The sequence below is a fragment of the Lissotriton vulgaris genome, chromosome 3_1, assembly GCF_964263255.1.
Source record: "Lissotriton vulgaris chromosome 3_1, aLisVul1.2, whole genome shotgun sequence".
NCBI classification, from domain to species: Eukaryota; Metazoa; Chordata; class Amphibia; order Caudata; family Salamandridae; genus Lissotriton; species Lissotriton vulgaris.
Window position 1 is genome coordinate 843,540,288 of NC_141689.1, and position 26,501 is coordinate 843,566,788.

Here is a 26,501-nt window from a genome sequence, read left to right on the forward strand (position 1 = left end):
GCTGTTGCTGCCACGGAGAGGGGAGGTAAATATCCTGCGGGGTTCCCTTCGAAGTACACATACCACTTAAGTCCCGATAAGGTTCCTTATGTGAAAATTCCTGAAGTTGGCGAACGTCTAGTTCCCAACTCGGATCGCAGAGCTTCTCAGATTACAGCTGCTCATGAAGGTGTGGCGTCTGCGCATGCGGGCGTCTCAGCCACTGTAACTCAGCTACAACAAAGGTTCTGGTGGCGGGGACTGTACAAACAGACGCGCGATTATGTCCTTATGTGTGACATTTGTCAGCAGATTAAGCCTTCTACTGCTGCGCGTCCGCCTCAGACACAGTTGTACATCTCTAATAAACCGCTTGGTTGCGTTTATTTGGATCACTGCGGTCCTTTTTCCTCTGATACTGCGTATAAATACATCTTAGTAGCAGTTGACTCATGCACACGCTTTGTGTGGGTATGGCCGCATCGAAGCGCTGATTCGCGGACTGTCATTAAGGATTTGCGTGTCTTTGTGGGAATTTTTGCCTGTGGTACTTTCCATTCGGACCAGGGTCCGGCTTTCACCTCTAAGGCGTACAAGGATGCTATGGTTTCGTTGGGAGTCCAAGTCAAGTTTTCAAGTCCCTACAGGCCTGAGGGCAATAGTGTAGTAGAACGAATGAACCGCGACTTAAAGCAATCTTTGACAGCCCGAGTTATAGGCACTGGTAGAAACTGGCTGACCCACCTCTATGGCGTGCAGCATGCGCTTAATAATCTCCCTAGAAGGTCTCTGGGTGGGCGGACCCCATACGAGATGCTCTTTGGTATCAAGATGTACGTCCCTGACCTCGATGGTGCAGACTGCCAGGCCCAGGCCGCGGCCTTTGACGTAGATGAACATTGCAATGTTTTACAGGATCTACAAAAGACCAGAGACAGTCTTGCTAAGGAACACTTGCCCTCCACGTCGGATGATGCGTTGCAGATCCCGGTAGTTGGCTGGCTACCCCAAGTTGGAGAACAGGTTCGAGAGAAGATCGATAACAAGAAAGAATTTGGTCCCTCATATCGAGCACCGGTTCGAGTTCTTGGAGTGAAGGGCACAAGAACAGTCATTTTACCACCACTTCCAGGTCGTAAAGAAAACCGATTTATTTCTATTGACAATGTCAAGACACACAGGGTGGCCGATTCTTCATAGCATGACACCGGCTGTATCCTGTCCTTCCATGGTGAGGCACTCTGTGCTGGCTATTACATCTGGTGCAGATCAGGAGGTGTCCCTCGAGATGCCTGCTATATCCGGACCTTTATTAAATACTATTCCTGTTACTAACATTGATGAATTGACCTATGCAGATCCTGCTGATTTATCTATGTCCGATTTACAAGCTCGTTTGGCTAACCAGTCCAGATTCTCTTTTGACTCTGATTCGGAACTTTCAAAGAAACCATCGACTATTGCAAAATATGCCACGTTGTTTAAAAAACATTTTCTAATTCCACCTTGGACATACGTTTGGCTGATACTATTTTCATTTTATCTTTTTATGTCAATTGGTTTTGTGTTTTATTTTTTCCGCCTGATCGATGGCCATTATGTGAAAGAAAGAACAGGAATTCGGTACCTTAATGGAACATTGGCCCCTCTTTCCTCCTCACATTCAGCACACAGACTAAAAAGAGACTTAAATACAGTAGAGATTACTGCTTAGCCTGTCCTTGATGGGATTGTGTGGGATGCGGTTAGGTTTCAGATACATGGCCCCACAGAAGTTATTAATGTTCCTAATGTGCTTAGAGTAAACATGGGAGATGTGATTAAGCAAGATATTCGTTCTGATGATTGGGATCTTCAGGCCGTAGAAGCATTGTTCTCTGATTTGAAATATTATGCGGCCTTTGATGCTGAGGATTTGTACTTAGATTCTGTCAATTATGGTGATTTGTTTTGTTATCAACATTATGGAAATCGTTTCTTACACAAAACAAGTTCCAGGAGGGTTCCTGTGAACTACACACAGTGGGAACATTGTCCTGCTCCTTTACAGGGGAGCTCAAGTACATTTCTGGGAAAATACTCTTATTTTACAGATTTTCATCAAACAAATCCTGAGTCGTTTTATTTTAAAGTGAAACAGAAATTCATGTCCAAAGTTAGACTTACCGATACAAAATTGCTGTATTCGAAGTCCTTTCTAGACAGGTTAGCTATAGATGGCTATGAGTTATGGAAGGAGGCTATTGACCTTAAATCGGTTTGGGGTACCAAAGATTGGCAGGTACAAGGCACTGAGGCTTTGCATCGTGCATGTCTCATCCCGAATCACATGTTGTTTTTAAATTCTACTATTTTCCAAACAACGTGCTTTGGATTGGCTACATCTAAAAAATTAAATACACCTACTATCCCTGCTTTGGAAGAATATTCAGGTTGGAGTAATTTCACTACATTGTCCATCAGTGGGATACAAGCACTTTTGCAAAATTCCTCCTTTAATATTTCCAGTTTTGATTCGGAGGGGTGGCTTTTGTGGCAAAGAAGCTCTGATTCTTGCCAAAGTCGTTTTTTGGGTTTGTCTGAGGGTTTTACACACATCAGGCCGGATCCCCGTTTTGAAACAAGTCACACTGTTACTACTTATTCAGTAGGCAAATTGTGTCAGAACTGGTTACAGCATTCAACTTTGGCTGCAGTTAAACTGCATCTGTCCCAGTTGAATGAGAATATAGAGCTAAATGATTTTATAAAAGGCCCGGCTAGGGGTAGATCTAAACGCTGGCTTTATGCTGTGTACAATGAAATTTGGAAATTTTCACAGATTGAGGCAGCTAAACGCCTGAGAGCTATTGATCAAGCAAATTTGGAAAAAGTGCTTGCAGTGGTCGATAACAGTATTAACATGCTTTCTTCCAGGATTTACACGTTGGATAATATTGTTTCTTCTGTTGTTGATATTGTACATGATGAAGTGTCCACGTTATACCATGGTCAAAATCAATTACGTTCTGTAATGCAGTTTGCATGGACCCTACATACACTTAAGGCTGGTCGAGTTCCCTGGAACTCATTGAACGTTTCGTCCCTTTTCGCCCCTTTTAATCTGACTGAAAAGCAACGCATGCTTTCAATGCGTGATGCGTCATTTTCTATGTTACATATTGAAAAGCTAGAATCCTTACCTTTCTCTGTTGCTGAAACCACTACTGCCACGTGGCTTATTCATGGATTAATTACATTACCATTTCCCTTATACAAATTTACTAATTGTATGCGGTATATTGCTATAGGACGATATGAACCACTAGGCAAAGCATTCCTCCATGAGGCATGGTCATTACCATACACATACAGATGTCTGAAGGATGGAAAAGAAGTGAATCTTAATGGTGAGGAATGCACACAGTCACCTGACCATTCATTAATATGCAGACACATTCAGTTCCACGGTTCTTGTAATCAGGACCGGCCAAATTTAGCATGTGTTTTAAAAGGCACGCCAGTTCCAGCAGTAGTTCTCACATTTACATTATTGACTAATGGTAGTTATTTGCTTTTAAACAACGAAGTATGTTGTGGGTTATTAATTGGTGTGGCTTATGTGGTAACTGTATCAGAGCGTGTGGTGTGTTGCAAAAATGTTCTATACCCACCCACGCATGGGTCTTCAGATGTCTCCATCTGGCCACGGATTCCAACCTTGGAAGCGAAGTTCAATGGTTTAAGCAGAATAAGGGCCCTTTTGTCTCAAAAACAAGTGACCCTGAGTTCGGCCCGGGAAAATTATGTCCTTCACATAGCTAACACACGCACAGAGGTGCAGGCACTTTTAAATACTGACTTGCCGTTTCATTTCTGTGAGCTGGTGCACCAGATCTTTAATGCATCTTCCACGACTGGGCTCGCACATTTTTTTAAATTGGTTAGCAGTGGCCTCGTGACTACATTTGAAAAAGTTTTTGGTATCATTCCCACGTTTTTCCATTCTATTTTTTCGAGTTTGTTTGGTGGACTACCTGTTTTACTGGCTGTGGCTGCGGGCATTTTGTTGTTGTTTTTGTTTATAAAACATGGATGCCCATCCTGCGCAAGAAGCCGTTCAACGCCTCCTGACACTGTGCCGTAATCGGATGCTCAATTACTATGGAACATTGCCGCTTGCAGCATTAAGCACGGCTTATAGATTGTCATTTCGGTTTACCGACTTCACGTGCGTCCAACCTGTGTTTCACTGCCTGAGCTGCGAGTTCGATTGGGCCATTGATTTGTGTCTATGCTTGAGGACTGCTCCTGAAGTCGATTTTGATCAGCTAATGCGTCCCGTAGTGGCTCACGAGCTGATTTGTTCTGGCGAAAGAGTTATGGCCTTGGCAGCGATAAATGGAGTACTGGGCCAATGGGAGATCTCTGCAGCGGCGCATGCCTTTCTGACACACAGCGTTCTGGTGAACCCACCGAGTTGTCCTCTGACGTTACAGGAGGATCCGATGCTGGAGGAGCACGTATGTTCTTTCCCATTGCTGAATTGGATTGCTGAACTATTTTCGGATGATGGCAGCGATTTCATACTGGAGGCTGTTGCAACTTTCTTTGCATATACTGTCCAATCGTGAGATGCCTGGGAGGATTGCTTTGTTATGAAATATGACTTTCCCCTTGCTGAATTGGAGGGATGGACTGTGTTCAGATGATGGAGAGTTCAATCATGTGATGTCGCTGAGAATAACGTCAATGTGGCACATGACTTTGGATATCGGATAAGTGCCTTGTTTTTTCTCTTACAGACATTTGAATTAATGCGACCTGGTCCTACATTTCATATTTTTGAGACCTGGCGGATAACTTTTGGTTCGAAAGTTTTGTTTTTATTTTTAGATTTGAGGCCACTGTAGGCATTCATACATATTCATTCATACATATTTTTTTTAGCTTATTTTAGCTCAAGATTATGGAACTTTGCTTTCATTTTATGTATCTGATTTAGTATTGCCTTTTCCCTTATGTTTGACGGTGCTCGGATCAATGGGGGGGTGTCATATGGATACTTCGTTACATATATTGCGTTAAGTTAGCATGAGTGTATTACATGTTTAAACAGCCATTTTTCCTTCGGCTTCAGTTTTGCACACGACACCTACTTGTTGTTGTCGCTTTCACCCTAGAAGCGGTGATGTGATTTATTTGAGAATAATATGTTATTACTATGCTATCAGCTTTGCCTGGTACACTTGGTACAACTGTCTGCACACTGAGAGCTGCACACTCTAAGAATAACCTAACACAAGGTTGCTGGGAGGCCTGATCCTCGCACCACATTAGACATAACACGAATAATGTTGATGCCAACATTTTGGGCTCTACGCGGGTTTAAGATAGAGTTACAGGGAATGAACGTAGACACTTGGTGCTGCGCATGAAGAGAGCTGGTAGCTGTTGATGTGATCTACTCCTACTGACATTTAGAGGTATGGGTCCGCCCTGCTAAAGCCCGAATAAGACCTTCTTAGATATAAAATAATATGCTAAATAGGGTGCGCGAAATATAGGTGATATAGATTTCTATAGATTTTGCATTGTAACATGCTATCACCTTTTGCTTACTATGGATTAGTTACTATGCTGCTAACTCTGATTTTTATAATCTGCATTTTGGTATTATACAAGATACTGCGGTTGAGAACCTTGCATTGAATAATAAATATTTCAAACTTGCACGTGTGTTCTTTGACCCTCAGTTTTGGTTTGAAATGATTATATAACGAAAGAGTGTTCATGTGTTCCACGATTCCTGAGGTATTCTAAAGATCATGTTCTGGTTTGTCTAAGACATGGATCATTTCATAATGATCCATGAGACACTGTAGCTAGCTAGGTAAGGGGATTTCTGACACTGAGATGAGTTTTGGATCATCCTAACTCACTGAGGTTCTAGATCTCTATGCACAGTTCTGTGGGAGAACGGAAACCCTGCTACACCGGTTTAACTTGTTTAAAGCCCGCCTCCCTTAAAATTGGGAGCAAGTAATTATTCAGGGCACTGAGAACAGTATGCAAAACAAGACAAAATGCGTGGTATCCTGAATTGAGTGATTGTCACAAGAGCAAGGGGGGCTGACTCTGGCTTGGCCCAGGATGGATAATTTCCCAGTTGGTAAGGAATCAGATTTATTCTAAATTTTGTCAAGAGGAACCTATGAAAAGGTCTTGTGACTATAGTAAGATAAGGTTCCATGGCAATTGAGCATTTTGTTAAATAATGAGACCTCACCAAGGGCTTCAGAAGTTCTTTTTCCTCTCGGTTAGATCTAGCCAGGGCCAAAAACTGCCTCTTGATCAAAACGGCATCCTTATTTCTTATACTTTGAGGGGATTCAAAAAGTTCCCATCTTCCTAGCCGATGAAAATACTTCCTCAGATAGTCCAACCAAGGGATATTTTTGTAGTGCTCCAGTGACATAACATCCTCCATGATAGAGTGGTTCAGGGTTACCTCCTTGTTAAGCCTCGTCTTTAGCCAATAAATCAGCGGAGCCAGGTTAAGCCTGTCAGTTATATAATCCATGCCCACCTCCGAGTGGATGGAGTAAGTTGGGGTTGATGGGGGGACTGACAGTAATGAGCGTAAGAACCTGTTTTTGGCTCTCTGAATAGGTTCCAGCTGTGCATAACCCCAAATTGGGGCACCATACATGGCAATTGACAAACATTTTGAGCTGTAAACCTTCAGTAGGGCCTCTGTTGGCCTGGACCCCAATTTTTGGGAAAAGGCCATGAGGGCTGCCGATGACCTGGTCACAGATAGGCTTTTTGCCCTAACCTGTGGGCCCCATGACCCCCTCTCGTCGAAGAGTACCCCCAGGTAGGGAAAAACTGCCGTTCTGGAGACTTCCTGACCCTTACATCTGAAGGTTTTAATCATACTTTTACGCCTATGTGCTCCTACTATCATTGTGTGCAATTTTCCCGCATTAACCTTCATTTCCAGATCATCCATGAAGGTACCAAATGTGTCAAGCAAACTCTGCAGGGCGTTACCAGTGCGGGCAATAAGGACTGCATCGTCCGTGTATAGGAGTGCGAAGATCTTAGCTTCTCCAACACGTGGGACGTCACCCCCAGTCTTCTCCAGGCACTCCCCCAGGCCGTTGATGTATATGGTGAACAAAAGGGGGGCTAATATGCAGCCCTGCCTTACCCTACGCCTGGACTTAAAATGGGCACTGCATCTTCCCTCCCTGGTGACCCTAACCCTATCAGACAGATCCTAATGTAAAGAGGCCATGAATCTGACCAGGACCCCATCTATCCCAATCTTCAGTAACATGGCCCAGAGCTTAGTTCTGTTCACCAAATCGAAAGCCGAGGAGAGGTCCATAAATGCTAGAAATAAGGACCCCTCCTTGACGACCGAATATTTGGCGATCAGAAAATGTAAATTGGAACACTGTTCCACTGTGCCCCTCTTTTCCCTGAACCCAAATTGTATTTCGGTTAGCCCATCGCATTTCTCTATACTCTCCCTCAGCTTGGTTAACAAGACTCTGCCTAAGATTTTAACACCAGAGTCCAGGAGAGATATGGGCCTATAACAGCCTGGATCGTCCCGGTTACCTTTCTTAAAGATTGGGACAATGATGGATGTTGCCCAGGAAGATGGATAAAAGCTGCTGGTTGCCGCATTAAATACATTGGTCAGAACGCCTGCCCAAATACCGGGGGAAGATTTATAAAAATCGTCAGGTACCCCGTCGGGCCTGGTGCTTTGTTCTTTGAGGTTTCATGGATGGCTTTTTACACTTCTCCTATATTGAAGCTCAGGGGGATAGACTCTGGGGCGGCATATGGATTGGGGGTACTATCCATGCGCTCTCCACCATATACTGCGCTAAAGTGACTGATCCATTTTTCATCCGGAATCACACAGTCCATAGCTGAGTTGGGTGTATCCTTGAAAAAGGGCTGGTTTATTATGTTTCAAAAATTTTTTAGTGCCCCCTAAAATGTCTACATTCAATAGGTTATCCCAGGCTATTTTCTTGATCGTCCCTTTCCTGGATTTGATGGCCCACTTATATTGCTTCCTAAGATGAGCTATATTCCTCTTGTCCCTTGGAAGTTGTTTCAAAACAAGCATCAGCAATCTGTGAGCCTTGGAGCAACTTGCATCGAACCAGCGATGGAGATTGCTGATTCCCCGCCTCATGCTGGCCTCAAAATCCGTAACGATTTGGTTGCAAATTGCTTCAAAGGCCCCCTTAATTTCATTGGCCGGGGACGTAGTGTTTTGGCAGACCTCTAGGTGGCTATTGATTTTGGTATGTAGTATCAAGAAAGGACTAGCGTAGTTGTGTTTCGGGAGACTCAGTATGTACGTATGTCGGCAAACCACTTGGTTTGGTTGTTAAGCCCTCACCCACCAACCTAGTTGGTGGCATGCTTCATCATCGGGCCCACCACAGTGACACCGAATGTATCCCGGGTGTGCTTCGACTCCAGATTACTGAGGAGCTGGTATACTTGCTGAGTGTGCTGTGTAGGGGGTGTGGAAGGGATTTAAAAGCTATGCAGTGGGTCCCAGTTCCCGAGGGTGTATGGATAACTTTAATATCTGGGCCCCTGCTAGCAGATAAAAAGGCAGCCGGACGCAGTGGAGTAGGTTATGGGCTCCTACGTCCTATGTGGTCTACATGTTTCAGCCAGGCCTTTTATTTACATCTGGCTTTCCTCAGGACCAATGAGTATGTGTGGGTGAAAAAAATATATTATATTAAGTGATAGGTGTTGTTAAAAAAGTGTCGCACTCGCTAAGGTGCTATACGTGTATAGAGGGGGATTCCCTCTGCTTTAACTTGCTATTTGCTGTTAAAGCTTCATGGGTCACCTGGCAGGCGGAGAGGGCCGGAATTGCCGGTCTGCGTGCTCCTTGAACCTGTCGTCCTGCTGCGGTGTCCCTATTGATTTTGGTAGGCAGACCTCTAGGTGGCTATTGATTTTGGGTAGGCAGACCTCTAGGTGGCTATTGATTTTGGGTAGGCAGACCTCTAGCCTTAATGGTTCCCTCATCAAAGGAGGAATGGATCTGGTTTTGTGGACCAAAGGAATGGCACCCTCTTTGAGTGTGATTTTGTGCATGCAACTGTTTATCTTTCCTAGTTAGTAAGAAAATACTTCTGGGAATTCCTTAGTTAAATTGCTCCCCACTGAAGGTTGTTCCACTAGCAAAACCTGATCCAAACCATTGTTGGTATCTAAAGTAATCCCCAATTCTTGCTGGTGTTTCCATCCCAGTAAATTAGACCCACGTTGTATGACTTAAACCTTGCCTACTGTGTCCCTGTTCTTGAATGATATGCACATTCTCATCATAGCTTCTATGGGAATAGACTCCTTATTGTACCCCCACAGGTTGAATTTCAGGTGCTTCAAAAACATATTCATGCTTTGAGAAATGGCGCACACTAGTCAGCATAAACTTGTACAGTAACTCCATAAAGACTAAGATCACATGTAGGGCATTGTACTGTCTTCACCTTCTCCCTGATGTACTTGAAATATATAGACTTTCGTTTGTTCCCCTTTGGCCTCAGACACCATATGTATTTTGTCACCCATTTTGTTGCTTTTCTTGCAAATTAGGCTCCTTGCAGGACATTTCAAATTGTTAGCTAGATTGTTCTGACTACCACACCTATAACATTATACATTGTTATGTTTGGGTGTATGAATTTCCTTACTTTTTGCATTAATTTTACACACCACGTCCTCATCAACATGTCCCTTCACTTCTTTCTTCTCTTTATGAGACACACTACTTAATTTCATCTCCTTAATGCATATAGCTAAATGTTCTATTCCTTTTGCTATATTAATCGCTTCAGACAGATCAACGTTTCGAGTTAATAGTCCATCTTGTATTTTCTGGCCAATACTGTACCTGACTAATTGATCCCTTATGAGCAAATCTGTAAGAGCTCCAAATTCACAGCAGACATACCTTTTAAGACTTCTACAAATGCTGATACTATTTCCTCCTTTCTTTGAACCCTCTTGAAAACCTTGTGCCATTCTAGTGCAAAATGAATATTTTCTTTTATGTGTCCCTCTAATTTTCTCAAGGTATATTCGTAGACATCCTCTCCAGTAACCTCTTCTTCTATGTCCTCATTGAGTTCACTACCTTTGATATCTTTGTATACTTTCCTGCCACGAATGCCTAAATTATGCAACAGAATATGTTGTTTCCTTACAGTTAAAAAATTCCCCCCTCCTATAGCTATAAGATAACAAAAATTCCTAACCATCCATGACATGGTATGTCTAATTCTCCTAGTTCATTAAGGAATGGCGGAGGTTGGTTCATTCTAGCTGTAGCCATTATGAAATAACCACAGACAGGAACTTAAGGTAACTGTAACCTCACAAATTTCACGGACGTAAAGTACTCATCAGACAACAAAACCAGAATAATTAATTACACATTTAGTCCTGAAACAAATAAAAGTCAGTACCTGTGAAGAAAACATTTTATAAGAGGAAAATATAAGAATAACAGTAGTTCCTCAATGAAAGATAAAGAGTTCCAGAATTATCCTTCAGGAGTGAAAGAGAAGTCCTCTTTTTTCCTCTTTGTTGAAGTGATTGATGGCATACGGGGGACACCAGGCAGTTGCTGAGGTCAGCTCCCCTTGCAATCCTTGGATGTATTCTGCACCTGCACTAGGAGCATGCAGCTGACAAAAATAGGCAAAGCTGAACTGCAGATGGCAGGAGCAGACAACCTTTAACTGCCACAATGGAAACTGCTAACCAAGCAGCCCTTGAAGAGTTCCTCACGGTACCCAGGATGAGCTGTGGAAACGGAGATGCCACCCAGGATACAAGGTGCAGGAGATGAAGGCCATGCTCTAAAAGCAGAGCGGTGTTTCAGTGCCTACCACAGACCCTAATCCTTTACTGGAAGGACTCCCCTCATGGCACTGGCCAACAACATGGATAAGAATGCACAGGCACTCCTAATGCGACGCTCCCTTGACAAAGTACCGGGAGGGCTCTTGCAGGCTAGATGAGATGAGGAGTACAACGATCATTCAGGGCTGGGTAGAAGCAAACCAAGCCCCCTAAATAACACTTATTTCATCAGGAGTCGCACAAGATGCCTCACACATACCTCTCCGATGACGATGGAAAAGTTCCTTAAGGTGTCTGAGGAAGAAGACTACAGCCGGAGTTCACCATAACACATACACCTCAGGCAAGAAGAATTTCAACAGTGTGAAGATGTCGCACTGTCTCTTACACAGCAGCCCACGATCATCACCAAAATGAAGTAAAGAGGACGCAAGAGGTAAGTCCAAAGGCTTTATTCAGGTAGATACAACCAACATCTTCAGCTTGCCAGGGCAGCTCTCCGAAAACACCACGAACTCAACATTCTAAATGACCTACTTCTGAAGGTTGCATGGGGAGTCCAACTGGAACAATAGAGGAGGAGTGGAGTGGAACAGGGCAAGAGACCTGGGTTATAACAACCTTCAACCTTCTATACCAGATACTTTTGTTTCAGGGTGCAGTAACAGGGTTTAACAAAGACAGACTCCAATGGTTTCATTAAATCTGAGAAATGATCTAATTGCGGATGCCAAATGGTGTTAAAAAAAGTTGAGTACTGGGTGCACTCATGGTACAATAGCACTCATTGGACACGGCAGCATTTACTGAGAGATGGGGAAGTCCTAGTTTAATCCAAGATCTTAACTTAAGCCAACACCTCTGTTATCAATATCACAGGAACTGACTGATTCAAAAGTGATGATGTGCAAAAAGTGAAACAGCCCAAATATATGGTTGAAATGCGTAAGCCCAAGTATTCCTATAGAATTACAAAATGGAGAAACAGGAACTCCAGGAGGTTCAATACAATTATAGCAAATACCAACACTCACATTCCCTATAAACCAGTGAGGCATGCATCCAGATGTACCATACATGAATGTAAGGCAGGTGCAGAAATGTTCATAGTTTTGGTTGTTTATGCTCAATCCAGTTAAATTGGGCTCCAGACCCTAAATCCTTGATAGTTCACCTGAGCTGCTTCTCCATGTAGGTCTCCATAAACTGGATCATGTCTATGTCTCCTTCAGTCAGGGAAGCTCATTAGTACTCCAGCTCCCTGTCTTTCAAGGCAAGTGGGCAGCAGTGGGCACATGCTGTTGCAGAATAGACCAGATCTTGGTCTGTAGACAGTAGCCAACTCAGTTTCAAGCTAAAGATGCTAAGCATACCATTGGGCTGAATGTTCTTTCACCCAATTGATGAGACAAAGGTGCAACACTACATTGTTTTTGAGGTGCAGGCTATAGAGAAGTGAAAATAGCCATAACCATGATGTAGGGCACCTGCATCTATTATTTTATTGGTATTTTTCAGAGGTGACACCATTTTTACAGCATAAAAGTTTATATTTACTTAATATATACATAACGGCATAGCCTAAACATGGGAGTGATATAAAGTACTAAACATAATTTTAACGGAAATGCCAGAAGACACCTCTTCCAGGAGTACATATCAAAAAGTATGACATCCGTGGGTGCCATCATTCTCTCCCAAGCCTACCTAGGGGTCTATAGCCACATGTAATATGGGTATTATCATCCCTACAGCAAGAGATCGCCATCTTGCTGAAGTTGGCCAAACAAGGAAGAATCATCACTTTCTAATTCAGTAAAATGTTATCAAGAAGAAGGGACACTAGATCAGTATATTACAAACTCATTGGACCGTAGACTTAGCAATGCTACCTATTGGTACATAGTTTGCATCTCAAAATTAAAAACTGGTCTCAAAAGGTCAGTGTAAGATTTGTTACCACTTGCGACCAGTCTGTTCGTACATCTGACCCTATATCTCCTTCATTCTGTGAAAACTCTAATTCAGACTTTCTTCTATTCAGGATTGGAGGACAGGTCACCTTTGTAATGTAGGTAGCACATTTCTGGACCTTCTAATATTAGTCCTGTTGCCATTTGCTTATGTATTGGATGTACATGGGCTAAGAGAGCTACCCAATCTTAACCTCTGCTCCTGTTTGAAATAGACTCTTTTCTTTTTAAACTGTATTTTCTGGAATGCATTTCTTTGATAATGCTGCCTGGCTACACATCTACGTTTTTCAGTTTTGTGTGCCAGACAAACAAATAACTTTTGAAAGTTGAAAAAGCATGGCCATATGTTCCTTTCTGCACTCTGTTGACATAAGTACTTATTAATGTGATAATGCTATAATGCTATAGTAAAGGTCAATTGCTCCATGTCTTAGGAACAGTCCTGCTTGGATCCTGTGTAGTATCTCTTGGCCCTATATCTGTGTCTGTATTATGCAATTAAGTGGGTCACGGAACAATGTGTCAAGTTTTACTTACAGAGATCCTTTTGTGGTTGTTACAGGCCAGGGCATCCACAGATTTGTACATTTAATGGTAAGCAAATTCAACCATTCCTTGGGAATTGCCCTAAAGTGAGTGTCAGAATGAGTAGTGCTGACGTTAGACTCTCGGGCATATTTACATGGGCATTGCGCCACCAGAGCGTCACTTTTTCCGACGCTTCAGTGGCGCAATGCCCTGCTCCATATTTACAAATTGGCGCTAAGCCACTTTGTGTGGCTTAATGCCACCTTGTATATATCGTACCCTTTGACGCAGATATCTGCCTCAATAGGGCATGTATCGGGTGTTGCTGTGGACGTTACAACGCAACACCCATTGCTTTTTAACACTGCCCCAGATTTATAAGGATGTGTAAGTCTGAGTTAGTGTCAAGAACTAATGCCAGTGAAAAGCAGGCATTTGAGTGGTGCAACGAGGAGCAATACTTTTATTTCTCCTCGTTTTTTGCTCTTTCTATGTGTACAAAGAGCAAATTGTCATTAATGGTTGTGTCTTCCTGCAGATAAACAATCATCCCTGCAGCACAGGTACCCTTGCACCATGGCGCAGGGGTGTCTGTATTGGCGCTAGGTAGCATTTTTTGCTCCGGCGCAAGGGAAAGCACAGGGGTGTACCGTAGTTTTGTAAATACGGCACATCCCTGAGTTTTTTAAATGAAGAGGCACAGCTAAATTGCTTGCAGCGCCATGCTGTGCCATTTCTTTTAACTAATAATAAGTAATTGAATTTCGCATGGTGGAGCCTCTCATTAATTGTTGTGTTATGCCTGGGTAGTTTGCACGTTCTTATATTTTCAATTTTGCTTATGTAGGTGATCACTGAGGGGTATAGGTGGGCACGGGTAAGTCTTGAAATGCACTTTATTTTCTCAGTATGTACACCGCCTGTCCCCATTTTCAAGCGCAAAATAGTGATAAGTAAAAAACAAATCTAAAACCTGATAAAGGTTTTCTTACTTCAATGTAGCAGCATGCATTATCGTCTGATTGTTTCTTTTTTGAAGGCACGCTTCTGCAGTTGGTTTAATATGCATTTGTCAGCTCGCAGTGACAGTAATCACGCACTGGTTTCTCTTTCTAAAGGGGATCTTAAACATCGATCCGCCGATTCGGAGATGAACATTACCCTGGGCAGCCTGCTGGACGATCAGCACTGGCACACCGTTCTGATCGAGCGCCTCAACAGACAGCTCAACGTCACAGTGGATAAGCACACGCACCATTTCCTCGCTCCCGGAGACTTCAATTATTTGGATATTGATTATGAGGTTTGCATAGTTCTTTTACAATATAGAGCCCTGTGGTTAAAACAGTTACAGCACCAGCGAAGGGTGATGATGTCGTTTCAGAAAAGAATATTCGATGGCATTTTACTGAGTACTTTGATGTCAGGATTGTTATGTTATCATTTTTCTGCTTGCGTCAGTTATCTTTATAACGATTCCTGAAAGATGGCAGCTGCTTTGAAGACCAATACCTGCCTACGGTCAAGCCCTTCCTCTATTCTCCTGTGAAAACTGTGTATTTGGCAAAGATAGAAAGTTAGAACTTTTTAAGGCCATATTTATACCCCAGTTTTCGTTGCTCCTGCACTATGCAATGTGGTGCAAGAACGACCATTTTGCGTGGCTTTGAATGGCTACAAAATGGAGGAGTAACCCAACGGTGCATTACTCTGTGCTAGCCAGGCATTCCATAGTCATTACATGGGTGTTCCCAAGCAACTCCCAAGGTTTTTTTACGCATTCCCAGATTTACACGACCTTGTAGAGCTGGGAATGCGCCAAAAGATATGCCACACCAGGAGAGGCATAATGAGGCGATACATCTTTGTTTCTCCTCAATACTTCCTATTTCTATGTTGGCTGTCTTTTGCAGCACACATAGACAGAGGAAACTGCCTCTCTGGATTGTTTTTGTTCAGGAAGGTCTTCCTTCCTGCTCAAAAACAATCCTGCAAGCAAAGCAGGCACTCTTGCAACATGGTGCAAGAGTTCTTGCGTTGGCACTAGGCAGCCCATTGTGCGCCACTGCAGGGGGAAAAGTCAGGAGGGCGCCATATGTTTTAAATAGGGTGCCTTCTTGCCCTTTCCCAGTGATGCAGAGCAGCGCAGCAAGGTGACCTGATACGCTGCGTCAATCTATATATATAAAAAAGAAAGTATGTCTGTTTGTCCATTATGCATTACTACACCATTCATCCGATCGCCATGAAACTTTGGGAAGTTATTGAGTACACTCCGGCGAAGGTTTCTGGCAAAAAAAATAAAAAAAATAATAATTAAAAAAAAAATTGTTAAAAGATGTTGAGTACACTCCAGCGAAAGTTTCTGGCAAAACAAAAAAAGAAACATTTGTTAAATATAGGCCCCCGGGCTCCCCAGGGCCCTCTTAATCTTTCCATTGCTGAACGTTTACAGTTTCCGGTGCAACTCGCTTTTGCAATGACCATCAGCAAAGCACAAGGACAATCACTGCAAGGGTGTGGAATTTGACTCCACGTGAGACAAATTGTGGGAAATGTAGTGTCCGCTTATTCTTCCTTCATTACGGTGCACTTATCACTGCGATCAATTGAGGCCCAGAGTGAGCCCCCGCAAAAGTGTCCATCCTCATCCCATGCCACTGTTCCACATTGAGGGTAGCAAATCCAACCTCGTGGCCCTCTTGAAATCCTGGGATGGTGCAAACTCGGCAGAAGGGCATCCGCCTTTATCTTCAAAACACAATGGTATCCCACAATGAGTTGCACACAACACAGATGGAAAATTACCAGCCTTTATTGTCGGGTATGGATGTCTCCTTGTTGCGAGAGTGAAATCCCACAATTCCAGTATTTCGCTGAATCAGAGGCGTGACTAAGAAATTAATTGGGGAAGTGCCTAACCCCCTCGTACAATCTTCCTGGCAGCCTTTGAGAAAGGGGAAACCTGAAACGCGTCAGGCACAGTAGAAGCTGCATTCACTTATATATATATAATATGAGATAACCCACAACAAACAACAGGAAATCATCCGGCACTCCAAGGTAGGAAAACGTACTCAGTTTATTTTATAAAAACGACGAGTTTAACATCAACGCGTTTCAGGAGTCAAGCTCCCTTGTTCACGATGTTTCACAACCATTTTTTTCTTGTTAAAATACTCAGTACTCAATACTTCTTATCAGTGCGGCTGGATGAGCGCTTTCCGCATGGAGAACTGAATTTCCAGCAGTAGCTTTGCGAAACACAGTTGTTTCCAGTTTTCCTTCAAGGGGTCTGATTCGGATGTCTAAAAAATCAATTGTTGTCTTGCTGTGATGGCCTAAAAACTCTAAATTCTAACTCATTTATCGCTGACTATGTTTTGAAGGTGAAACGCGGCTCACCACCGTGTACAGGCGGCACCCGAGGTGTGTGGCGCTATGGCGGTGGAAAACTGTGCATATATATATATATATTCACTGAAAAAACCATAGGTTATTGACCATATATAGTTAGGAATTTGCATTTACAAAACCTTCAAAATTCACTGAAAAAACCATTGGTTATAGACCATATATAGTTAGGGATTAGGATTTACAAAACCCTAATTTACTCGCACAAAACCATAGAAATTCGCATATATAGTTAGTTGCAATAACTATATATCGCGCACCCGCAACCCACTGCTGATGATGTCACATATTACATCATTCATGACATGGTCAGTGACATCACTGATGACATCACTGATGACATCTCAAATGACATCACTGATGACATCACTGATGACAACATCCAGTGACTGTATGTTTCTGTAAAGTTAAAATATGTCTTACATATTGAAGAATGAGTGGATGTATAAGTGTTTGGATGAAGGATTTAGTAGGTGCATGACTGATTGTATGAGGGAATGATTAAATGTGTCTCACTGAGTGCATGGGTTAGTGACTAAACTGTCTTAATTTGTGCATCATTATTTCTGTAGTTCTGTAAACTGCTGCATGTGTTGATCAGTAGCTATATGACTAACTATATGGGTTATTGATTGGTTGCCCAAATATTTGTATGGGAGAGTGAGTGTGTGTGTGGGGGTGGCTGGGAGGTGTGTGACTCTGTGCATAGATGTGTGAGCAGTTGATTCACTAGATGTATGGGTTCAAAAGTGCATGTGGAAACAGCTGTATGGGCGGTTGACTGTCTGCATGAGTGTATTGGTGAGTGATTGGATTTCTCAGTGCTACATGTCAAAGTAAGTACATATGTAAAACACAGTACATGTAAGAGTTGACATATATAAATAACTGTGCATAAGATCCAGTGAATGTGTGAGTGGCTGTATGGATCATTGTGAACTTGTATCAGTGATTGTATAAGAGAGTAAATATGTGTTAGTATATGTTTGATTAAGTAAGGTGTGTATAACTGTATAGTTGAGGAAATGGAGGTGTGATTGATTCTTTGCATGACTGACTAGGTGTGTGAGTAACTCCATGGATGAGTGACAGTCTGTGAGTGTCTGTTTACATGTTTATATTAGAGTCTGAAGAGGTTCATCGAATTATCACATGAATGATATCTTCAGTGATGTGATCAGTAATGTCAAATGAGATGTTATCAGTGATTTCATCAGTGATGTCATTTGAGATGTCATCAGTGATGTCATCAGTGATGTCATTTGAGATGTCATCACTTATGTCATTTGAGATGTCATCAGTGATGTCATCAGTGATGTCACTGACCATGTCATGAATGATGTAATATGTGACATCATCAGCAGTGGGTTGCGGGTGCGCGATATATAGTTATTGCAACTAACTATATATGCAAATTTCTATGGTTTTGTGCGAGTAAATTAAGGTTTTGTAAATGCTAATCCCTAACTATATATGGTCTATAACCAATGGTTTTTTCAGTGAATTTTGAAGGTTTTGTAAATGCAAATTCCTAACTATATATGGTCTACAACCTATGGTTTTTTCAGTGAATTTCATTGGTTTTTTAAAAGCTAATATCTATAGCTGTAAAATATATTCTTTATTACGTGACGTATCACGTAGCCACGTGAGACGCCTCATGACACGTCGCATAAACGTGACGTATCGTCTCTGCAGCGCAAACAAAACCCATAACGTAAGCGCGCCAGAGCACGCTTTCAGATATATATATATTTTTTTAACCTTAATTAGACAAAATCCACACGTGCACATATCTTGAGGCCTTGCAAAGGCACATCAAACAAACAGTCCCTACAATTTGGCCAAGTTTGGTGGAAATCTATTCCTTTAAATTTTATTTTACTGTTTCTCTTGGTTTTCCCCTTGTTACGCTTACCGGAACGCTACCCGGTACGCAAACCGGACGCTCCAAAAACACAAGATGTCGGACTCCCGTTACGCTGCCGGTTAGCTGCCCGGTTGGCGTACTGGGAAGTGCCTCTACCGCGAAAAATCGCAATTTTCTTTTTTTTTCTTTTGCCCCGCGGGGCACTTTAATATCCCCCTCATCAATCCTAGGGGGTCAGGAGGGGTCTACCTTGCCCCCTTTCCTTCATTTCCCACTTCGTTTTTTCACCACCTCTTGTCTCTCGATCCTACCGAGAGACAAGATGGCGGCCGCTCCGGACTGTTTACAATGTTGACAGCCAATCAGCTTCTCCTCAGACTCCCGTTACGTTGCCGGTTAGCTGCCCAGTTAGCTGCCCGGTTCGTGTACCGGGACGCGCCTCTACGGCGAAAAATCGCATTTTTTTTTTTTGCCCCGCGGGGCACTTTAATATCCCCCTCATCAATCCTAGGGGGTCAGGAGGGGTCTACCTTGCCCCCTTTCCTTCATTTCCCCCTTCGTTTTTCACCACCTCTTGTCTCTCGATCCTACCGAGAGACAAGATGGCGGCCACTCCAGACTGTTTACAATGTTGACAGCCAATCAGCTTCTCCTCAGACTCCCGTTACGCTGCCGGTTAGCTGCCCAGTTAGCTGCCCGGTTCACGTACCGATTTGCGCCTCTACGACAAAAAATCGCAATTTTTTTTTTGGGGCCACGCGGGGCACTTTAATATACCCCTCATCAATCCTAGGGTGTCAGAAGGGGTCTACCTTGCCCCCTTTCCTTCATTTCACCCTTCATTTTGGCCTCCTCTTGTCGCTCGATCCTACTGAGAGACAAGATGGCGGCCGCTCCGGACTGTTTAGAATGTTGACAGACACCGGAGAGCCAATCAGCTTCGCTTCACAAAGCTCTGTTACGCGAAAAGTACGCGAACTGGTGTGCTATCCGGTACGCTGTCACAGATATATCTGTTTTTTTAAACGTTAATTTCTCAAAATCCACTGGAGCACATATATTGAGACCCAGAAAAGGCACATCGGGCTAACAGTCCCTACAATTTTTCCAAGTTTCGTGCAAATCCATTCAGCCGTTCGAGCTAAAAGTGAGGCCAAACGCCCGATGGAAAAATGAATGGGAAAAACGTGTTTTGGGATCCCCCTTTTTTCTCGGCCCCCCCTTGACGAAACCCCCCCAAATTTTCAGGGGCTGCTCAGAAACAATATGTGCCATTTTCCTGAAAGATTCAGCCGATTCTGTCCACAAACGCTAAAGTTATTAGACATAGAATTTTCAAAAGTTCCATAGAGAAAAAATCCTAACTATATATACCTACTGGCTATCGCCAGTAGGTAATATATATATATATATATATATATATATATATATATATATATATATATATATATATATATATATATATATATATATATATGAACATTAAAATAAGTGTACTATAAAGAAAATGTTTTCTTCAGTTTATAATTCAGACAGGCTTTTGCGGTACATATGATGAATACATGTTGATGGTCTACTCACATGTTGAGTTTAGTTCGAAGGACATGTCAACATCGTTGGGTGCACACATGGTATAGGTGTGGTCTTTAAGAAAACCATACAACAAATTTTCATTGTTAGTAATCTGCATATTCTATCAACCAGCAATTGGTTGCTCATATGAGGTACCCAATGGTAATTGCGGCTCCTCTTCAGGGGCTCAAAATATAACAATGAGTGAAGCCACTCATCAAGAGCTGTGTCAAAAAGTGCCACTGGTGATATTGCTCTGTCATAAGTAGCATCTTTTAGAAGGGACAGATGTAGAGCTCGGTTTTGTCTCTGGTGCTCGTGTGGAAGTGGAACTATTGTTTCCATAGCAAGATAAGCCACTGAGGCCTGTTCCAGCTGCAAGTCTAAGATGATTTCAGTTAGATAACTTATGCACCTGAACACAGGTTTTGCTTGTGTAGCATCCATTTTGCAAAATGTGAGTAGCCAGTACTGGCTGAGTTGAGTTAGCCAAGCATGTCACATACAGGGTACAAGAGTCTCCCTGCATTTTTGTTCAGCTGGATGCATACTGTTGACTTCCGTTTCCAAACAGGAGAAAGATGATGATATCACAACAAATTAGCAGTATGAGGACTGGAAACTGTCCAAAAAGATAGATGACCAAAAAGTGAAAAAAGAAGAATAACTCCAAATACTGCTTTAAATGCTGTCACCAAACTAGATTCAATGTTCTGAAAAAGATGTACAACACCAGTTACTAAAGACTAATTAAATATTGTTTGTATGATATCAAAAAAAATTGTTCGGTATTGCATGCGCAACAGCCTCTGAGTCTTTGAAGCTGTTCTAGCTGCCTGCAGATTATGAATTGTACCTGCTAAAGTCAACAGGACATCCTTTTGCAATAGAACAGACAATTGCTTGTTTAGATCATCAAAATGCATAGATTTTATGTTTATTAGGCCAAGGAGTGATCCTAATGACATTTTGAGTAAGCGGGAACCAGGACCATCCCCAGCACTGTAGTGTTTCTGAAATTGTTATCAGATATGGCTGGTAGTGTTACAACCCACAGCAAGTAACATTTGTTAGAAATTAATAAAAACTGTTGTTCAAGAATCCATGATGTGTGGGGATTGATGCAATGGGGAAACAGATAAAACACAATCTAACCCTGGCATCAAAGTGCTACACACTCCATGCAATGATATAGTGTCACAAAGAAGGGATTGTCCAAGCGGAGTTCTTCAATTTGCTTTACTAATATACACAGGGTGATATTCATTTTCATTTAAACAGATGTGGGTAAAGGACATTTCCATGAAGGGAACAATTTTGAATTGTGCATAGTTTCATACCAGCCAATGGATTTATATTTCTAACAGTCGTGAAAATTAAACTTTGTAAAGGGTAAGTAAAATATAGCACATATCAACCAGGTAATAGGTGGAGTGTCACTGACTGTAAATGGTGCATCTTCAATATGTTATAAATACCAATAGTGTGTACGCAGATTCTTTCTTGGCCATTGTTTTTGAGTGAGTGTGAGATTACATGGCACAAACATGACTGTCTTATTGAGAAGTTGCCAAGGCACGAAACCTGATCTAAGTGTTTGTATATCCCAATAAATTGTATTATTGCTATTAAGGGAGCCTGACATGCTGTAGCAAACCTATGGCTCTGTTTTTGAGGTCTAAGGCTGAAAACAGAATGTTGTTTCATGAATACACTCTCTTAGAAAGTATGTGTATTCCATTGTCTCTAACTTTAAAATTTTTTTACATCTATTTGACCTATTTGCCTTTTTTTCTGCAGCTTCTTTCATTGGATATTTGTTTAACTAATTTTAAATGGCTTATCTTCCTGTGGCAAGGAATCGTTTATTTCTTTTAGAACGTGGTCACAGATAAAAGCCAGAAAAAAATCATGTTTCAATTAATCAAGGAAAAGTGTTCCTTTACAGTTGAAAAACTATAATGTTCTAGCCATCATTGACATAGGTTACCTACACTATGGGCCTCATTATGATTGCGGCGAATCCGCCTACTCCGGGCCGGCGGAAGCCACCGCCGTCCCGGAGTATGCGGATTCACCGCTGCAGCCACATAGAACACCCACCGCCAGATTAGGATGGCGGTGGGATTGCGGATGGACCAGCGGCGGACTGCAGGTCCGTCCGCCACTGATCCGCGGGGAGGGGAGGGCTATTTGGTGACGGTGTCTGCAAGACACCGTCAGCCAAATTAGGATTTGCATGGAGATATGCTTTTCCGCGGCGGCTTTTCCGCCGTGGAAAAGCATGTGGACTTTGGCTTTTGGGGGCCCGTTGTGGGCCCCCAGGGTGTCGGGGTGGGGGGTGCACATGGGTGGTACCTATGGTACCCCCCAACATTTACATGCACAAAGCGGCAGGCACCGCACGGTGCCTGCCTCTTTGTGCATGTAAATGTAATACATGCATTTTTAACATTGCGGCGGGTGCAGCTTGAAGCTGCACCCGCCGCAATGTTAAAAATAGAGGATGTGACCGCCACCCTGGCGGTCACATCCTAATCTGCATGGAGGGACCGCCGCTGCCCCTGTGGACGGTCCCTCCTTCTCTATGGTGGCGGAAGGACTCAGGTCCGTCCGCCATCATAATCGGCCCCTAAATGTGGTAACTACTACAGGTGTATGTGGGTGTATCAGAGGTCAGGATGATTCGTTTTATGTCCAGAGTGTTGGAAAGAAAACACGGCATGCATGTCTCAAAAACATAAGGCCATCAGGCTAATCCTTAAATAGAGCATTGAGTTTAATTATAAATTCCATTTTGTATCATAATATTTATGTTTGATTCAGATTCAACATAATCAAGTTGGCATTTGATATAGAAAGTTTCTTTATATCCCTTCGTTATTCCAAATCCCAGATCGGTAGTTTGTTGAATAATTTTATTTAGAGAGATCGTTTTGTTTGGTGTTTTACAGGCTCAAAATAAGGCTTTCTTCCCTTAGATTTGCAATCATTAGGTTCCCCAAATACTTTTCTCTTCAGCATTTGCTTACCAAAACTCAAATGCCTGAATAGCCAGGTTTTGACTAAACTCAATAGAGTAAATCAGCTTGTTGGTAGTGATTAGATATTTTGGAAGCTGCTTTTGCTCCTGTATGAAATAGAATGTTTATGTTTATGTATGTTTATGTATTTATTTTTGTATAGCGCATATGTCACCATTCGGTCTCAGAGCGCTTGCGGAAGGAGTGTGATCTGTCAGCACTCCTAAAGTATGGGGAGTTATTAAAAAAGTTAGAATGACTATGAGGAGGGTGAACTTCACTATGAGGAAATAGGATGTATTATATGGTGTGGTTATGATACCTCACAGTGTAATACACTTATCAACACCTTCAAGGCCCTTAGATTTAGTCTGTCAAACCCATAGCTGTGGCAATGAGCAGCAAGGCTTACACAGAGGAACACATTTAAAACATTTAAACAGCACCAAAAGAATTGAAGAATAAATCAAGACAACACTCAAGGAATCCCACACAAATTTATAAAAATAGACTATATATTTAAAAGAATTATAAGACATATAGGGCCATATGTAGGTAAATGGCATTTACCGAATCGTAAATACTGAATTTTACCGATTCGGTCTTTACAAATCGGTAAATGCCATGTAGGTAATTATTCGGTATCAATTACCGAATCGTTATGATTCGGTAATTACCGAATCGGTATTTACCGATTCGGTAATTGCCATTGATTCCTATGGGCCTTCAGGCCCATAGGAATCAATGGCAATTACCGAAGCCCATAGGAATCAATGGCAATTACCGAATCGGTAAATATCGATTCGGTAAATTTACCGAATTGTCAAGGGGGACAGGGTGTCACTTTGTCACCCTGTTGCACCCCTGATTCTGGCTTGTGTGCCATGTGACACACATACATGTCCTTAGGGCATGTATGTGTGCCACATGGCACAGGTGTACATGCACATGGCACAGGTGTACATGCACAGAAATTCGTTATTTACCATGCCATTGTATTTCATGGTAAATAACAAATTCCTTAGGGCCTGTGGCACTGCTTCCAGTGCCACCTACATCCCATATTACCGATTCTGTACATTTACCGGTTCGGTAATTTACAGATTCGGTAAATTTACCGATTCTGTAAATATACAGAATCGGTAATTTTCTGAAACTACAAATACCGGTCGGTAACGGCCGAAATCGGCCATTACCGACCGGTATTTGGTCACCTACATATGGCCCATAACCATTTGCTTCAAAACTGGGGGAGGGCCTGGGCCAATCTGTCATCTAATATGACAGGGTTTTTTATTGTGTATGGCCTGTTAATCATACTAATGCCATTGCTGACCTTCATATGATTTCTAATTGTGGCCCAGTTATTTCATATTAGAGAGCAATAGTTTCAATAAATATTGTAAACTTCTTTCATGTCTCTTTTCCATTAATTGTGGACAAGTACGAGTGAAAGAATGAAAGGAGATGGCCTTTTATCACGATCCCTAATATCACTTGTCTCTCTGGGAAAGTTAGGAGGGCAATTGAGACCCTATAAACTAGTCAGATTCTGAACCATAGTGGCTGACTAGGAAGGGTGAATCAGTCCCTAGGCATGGATGTTCTATGGTCCCAAGCATAGTTCGGTTTCTGAGCAGAATCCCTGCAACAGGCTTTGCTTTGCCGATGAAAAGTCTTCCCACTTGAAGGTCCACACTACCACAGGAGTAAGTAAAGGGGGAAACTTGCCTCAAGTCAATGAAGACCAGGTAATTTTGGCCTGTTGAGGACCAGATGTCCCCGAGCGTAAGGCGGCCTGTCAAACTGGTGTAAAAGAACCAGATGTAGGTGACCCAAAAGTGACTGATAGTCTTCAAAGAACAACTAATTGTCCATAAAGGTAAGCTCTGACATCTGGCCTCTGTCTGAACTGGCAGCGTTGGCATGTATGAGACTGAGAGCCCTCTGGAAGTCTGTGAGGGCAAGCTGGGGAGTTCTGATTGAGTTATTGTGTGTCTTCCTGGAGATTGATGGTGTCTAATAGCTGGCAGAGGTTTCTGACAGCTTACTAAGAATGTCTGAAAGCAGACTCCTTTGCCTCTGAAGGACATCCAGTGTTTAAGGTGATTTGTGAATGGGTGGTTGATGGCTGGGTAATACATGTGCTAGGCAAATATGAGAGATTAAATGATGGCTTAGTCTTTAGTTATTTGAGGTTATACTGATGATCTCTCAGAACTGATCCAGAGTATCTGAGGGTGAGCTGGGGAGGCGTTAGACATTGCAGGGGTGTCAGAAAGCAGGAAAATTACCTCTAAGGCAGGGCTAGGATACCTTTGAATGTCTTCTGGGTTGTCGGCGCACAATCTAATGGTCTCTGAGTGCTGTAAAATGTTGTCGGACTCCCAAGGTGTGTCTGTTGGACATCTAAGGGCCTCTGGCACTCACCGATGCCTGTCAGGAGATGACTTCAAGCCAGTCAGGGGTATTTGAACCTTTTTAACTAGCATGGCCATGTTTAAAGTACATTTTGGATGTTTCAAGCAGGTCTTATACATATTGACACACAGCCCGACAACTTTTCCACGGGTTCAAAACCTCAGATGATTCTGAAGGGCAGCAAGTGGGTAAACACATTAAACATATCTTTCCCCATTCCTGAGCCTGTGTGTATAGTTAGTGTCATACAGAATAAAGACGTATTGTGCTGAAAATGTACCTCTATTGAAGATAGGGCCATTTAGTTTCTCTTTTCATTTACAGTACTGTGTGGAAGCCCTGCTTTATTGCAGCTCCACAGCTTCTCCTCTAAGATCCATATCTGAATTCCTTCAATTCTCTTAGATTTGTTTGACAACATGCCATTTCATTTGCAGTAGTGAAATATTTAAATATAGTTACAGAGAATGCATCTTTAAATTAGCTGCGTATTTCAATTGAAATGTAAAACATCAAAAGAACATACATTTTTTTTGTACTTAGCTTGATGTGGCTACATTGGTGGGAAACTTCACAGTCTTTACAATAAAAATGATATTGTTTTAGCTTTCTCTATCTTAAAACCTCCTCAACTTCAATGCACTTTTATGGGGGAAATACCTTCTCCCCATTTTATACTGTATGCAAGTTTTTTTTGTGTGGTGAGGATTTGAATTACCTTGTACTCAAATTCCAAATGAGACACTTTAAGCCAGTCCTGACTTTTTTTTTACTCGAAAGCATTTTTCTTGTGAGGATTTTTTAGGCCAT

At 42.3% G+C, this 26,501-nt stretch overlaps 1 protein-coding gene across 1 annotated transcript in view; it reads left to right on the plus strand.

Annotated features, from left to right (window-relative positions):
* The window catches only part of CNTNAP4 (contactin associated protein family member 4), a 1,879,337-nt gene that overhangs the window by 1,029,695 nt on the left and 823,141 nt on the right, over positions 1–26,501 (plus strand). The window contains exon 6 of the mRNA XM_086961154.1: positions 14,510–14,694. Within this exon, the coding sequence (XP_086817280.1) occupies positions 14,510–14,694 (185 nt within the window). The remainder of the gene's footprint in view (positions 1–14,509; positions 14,695–26,501) is intronic.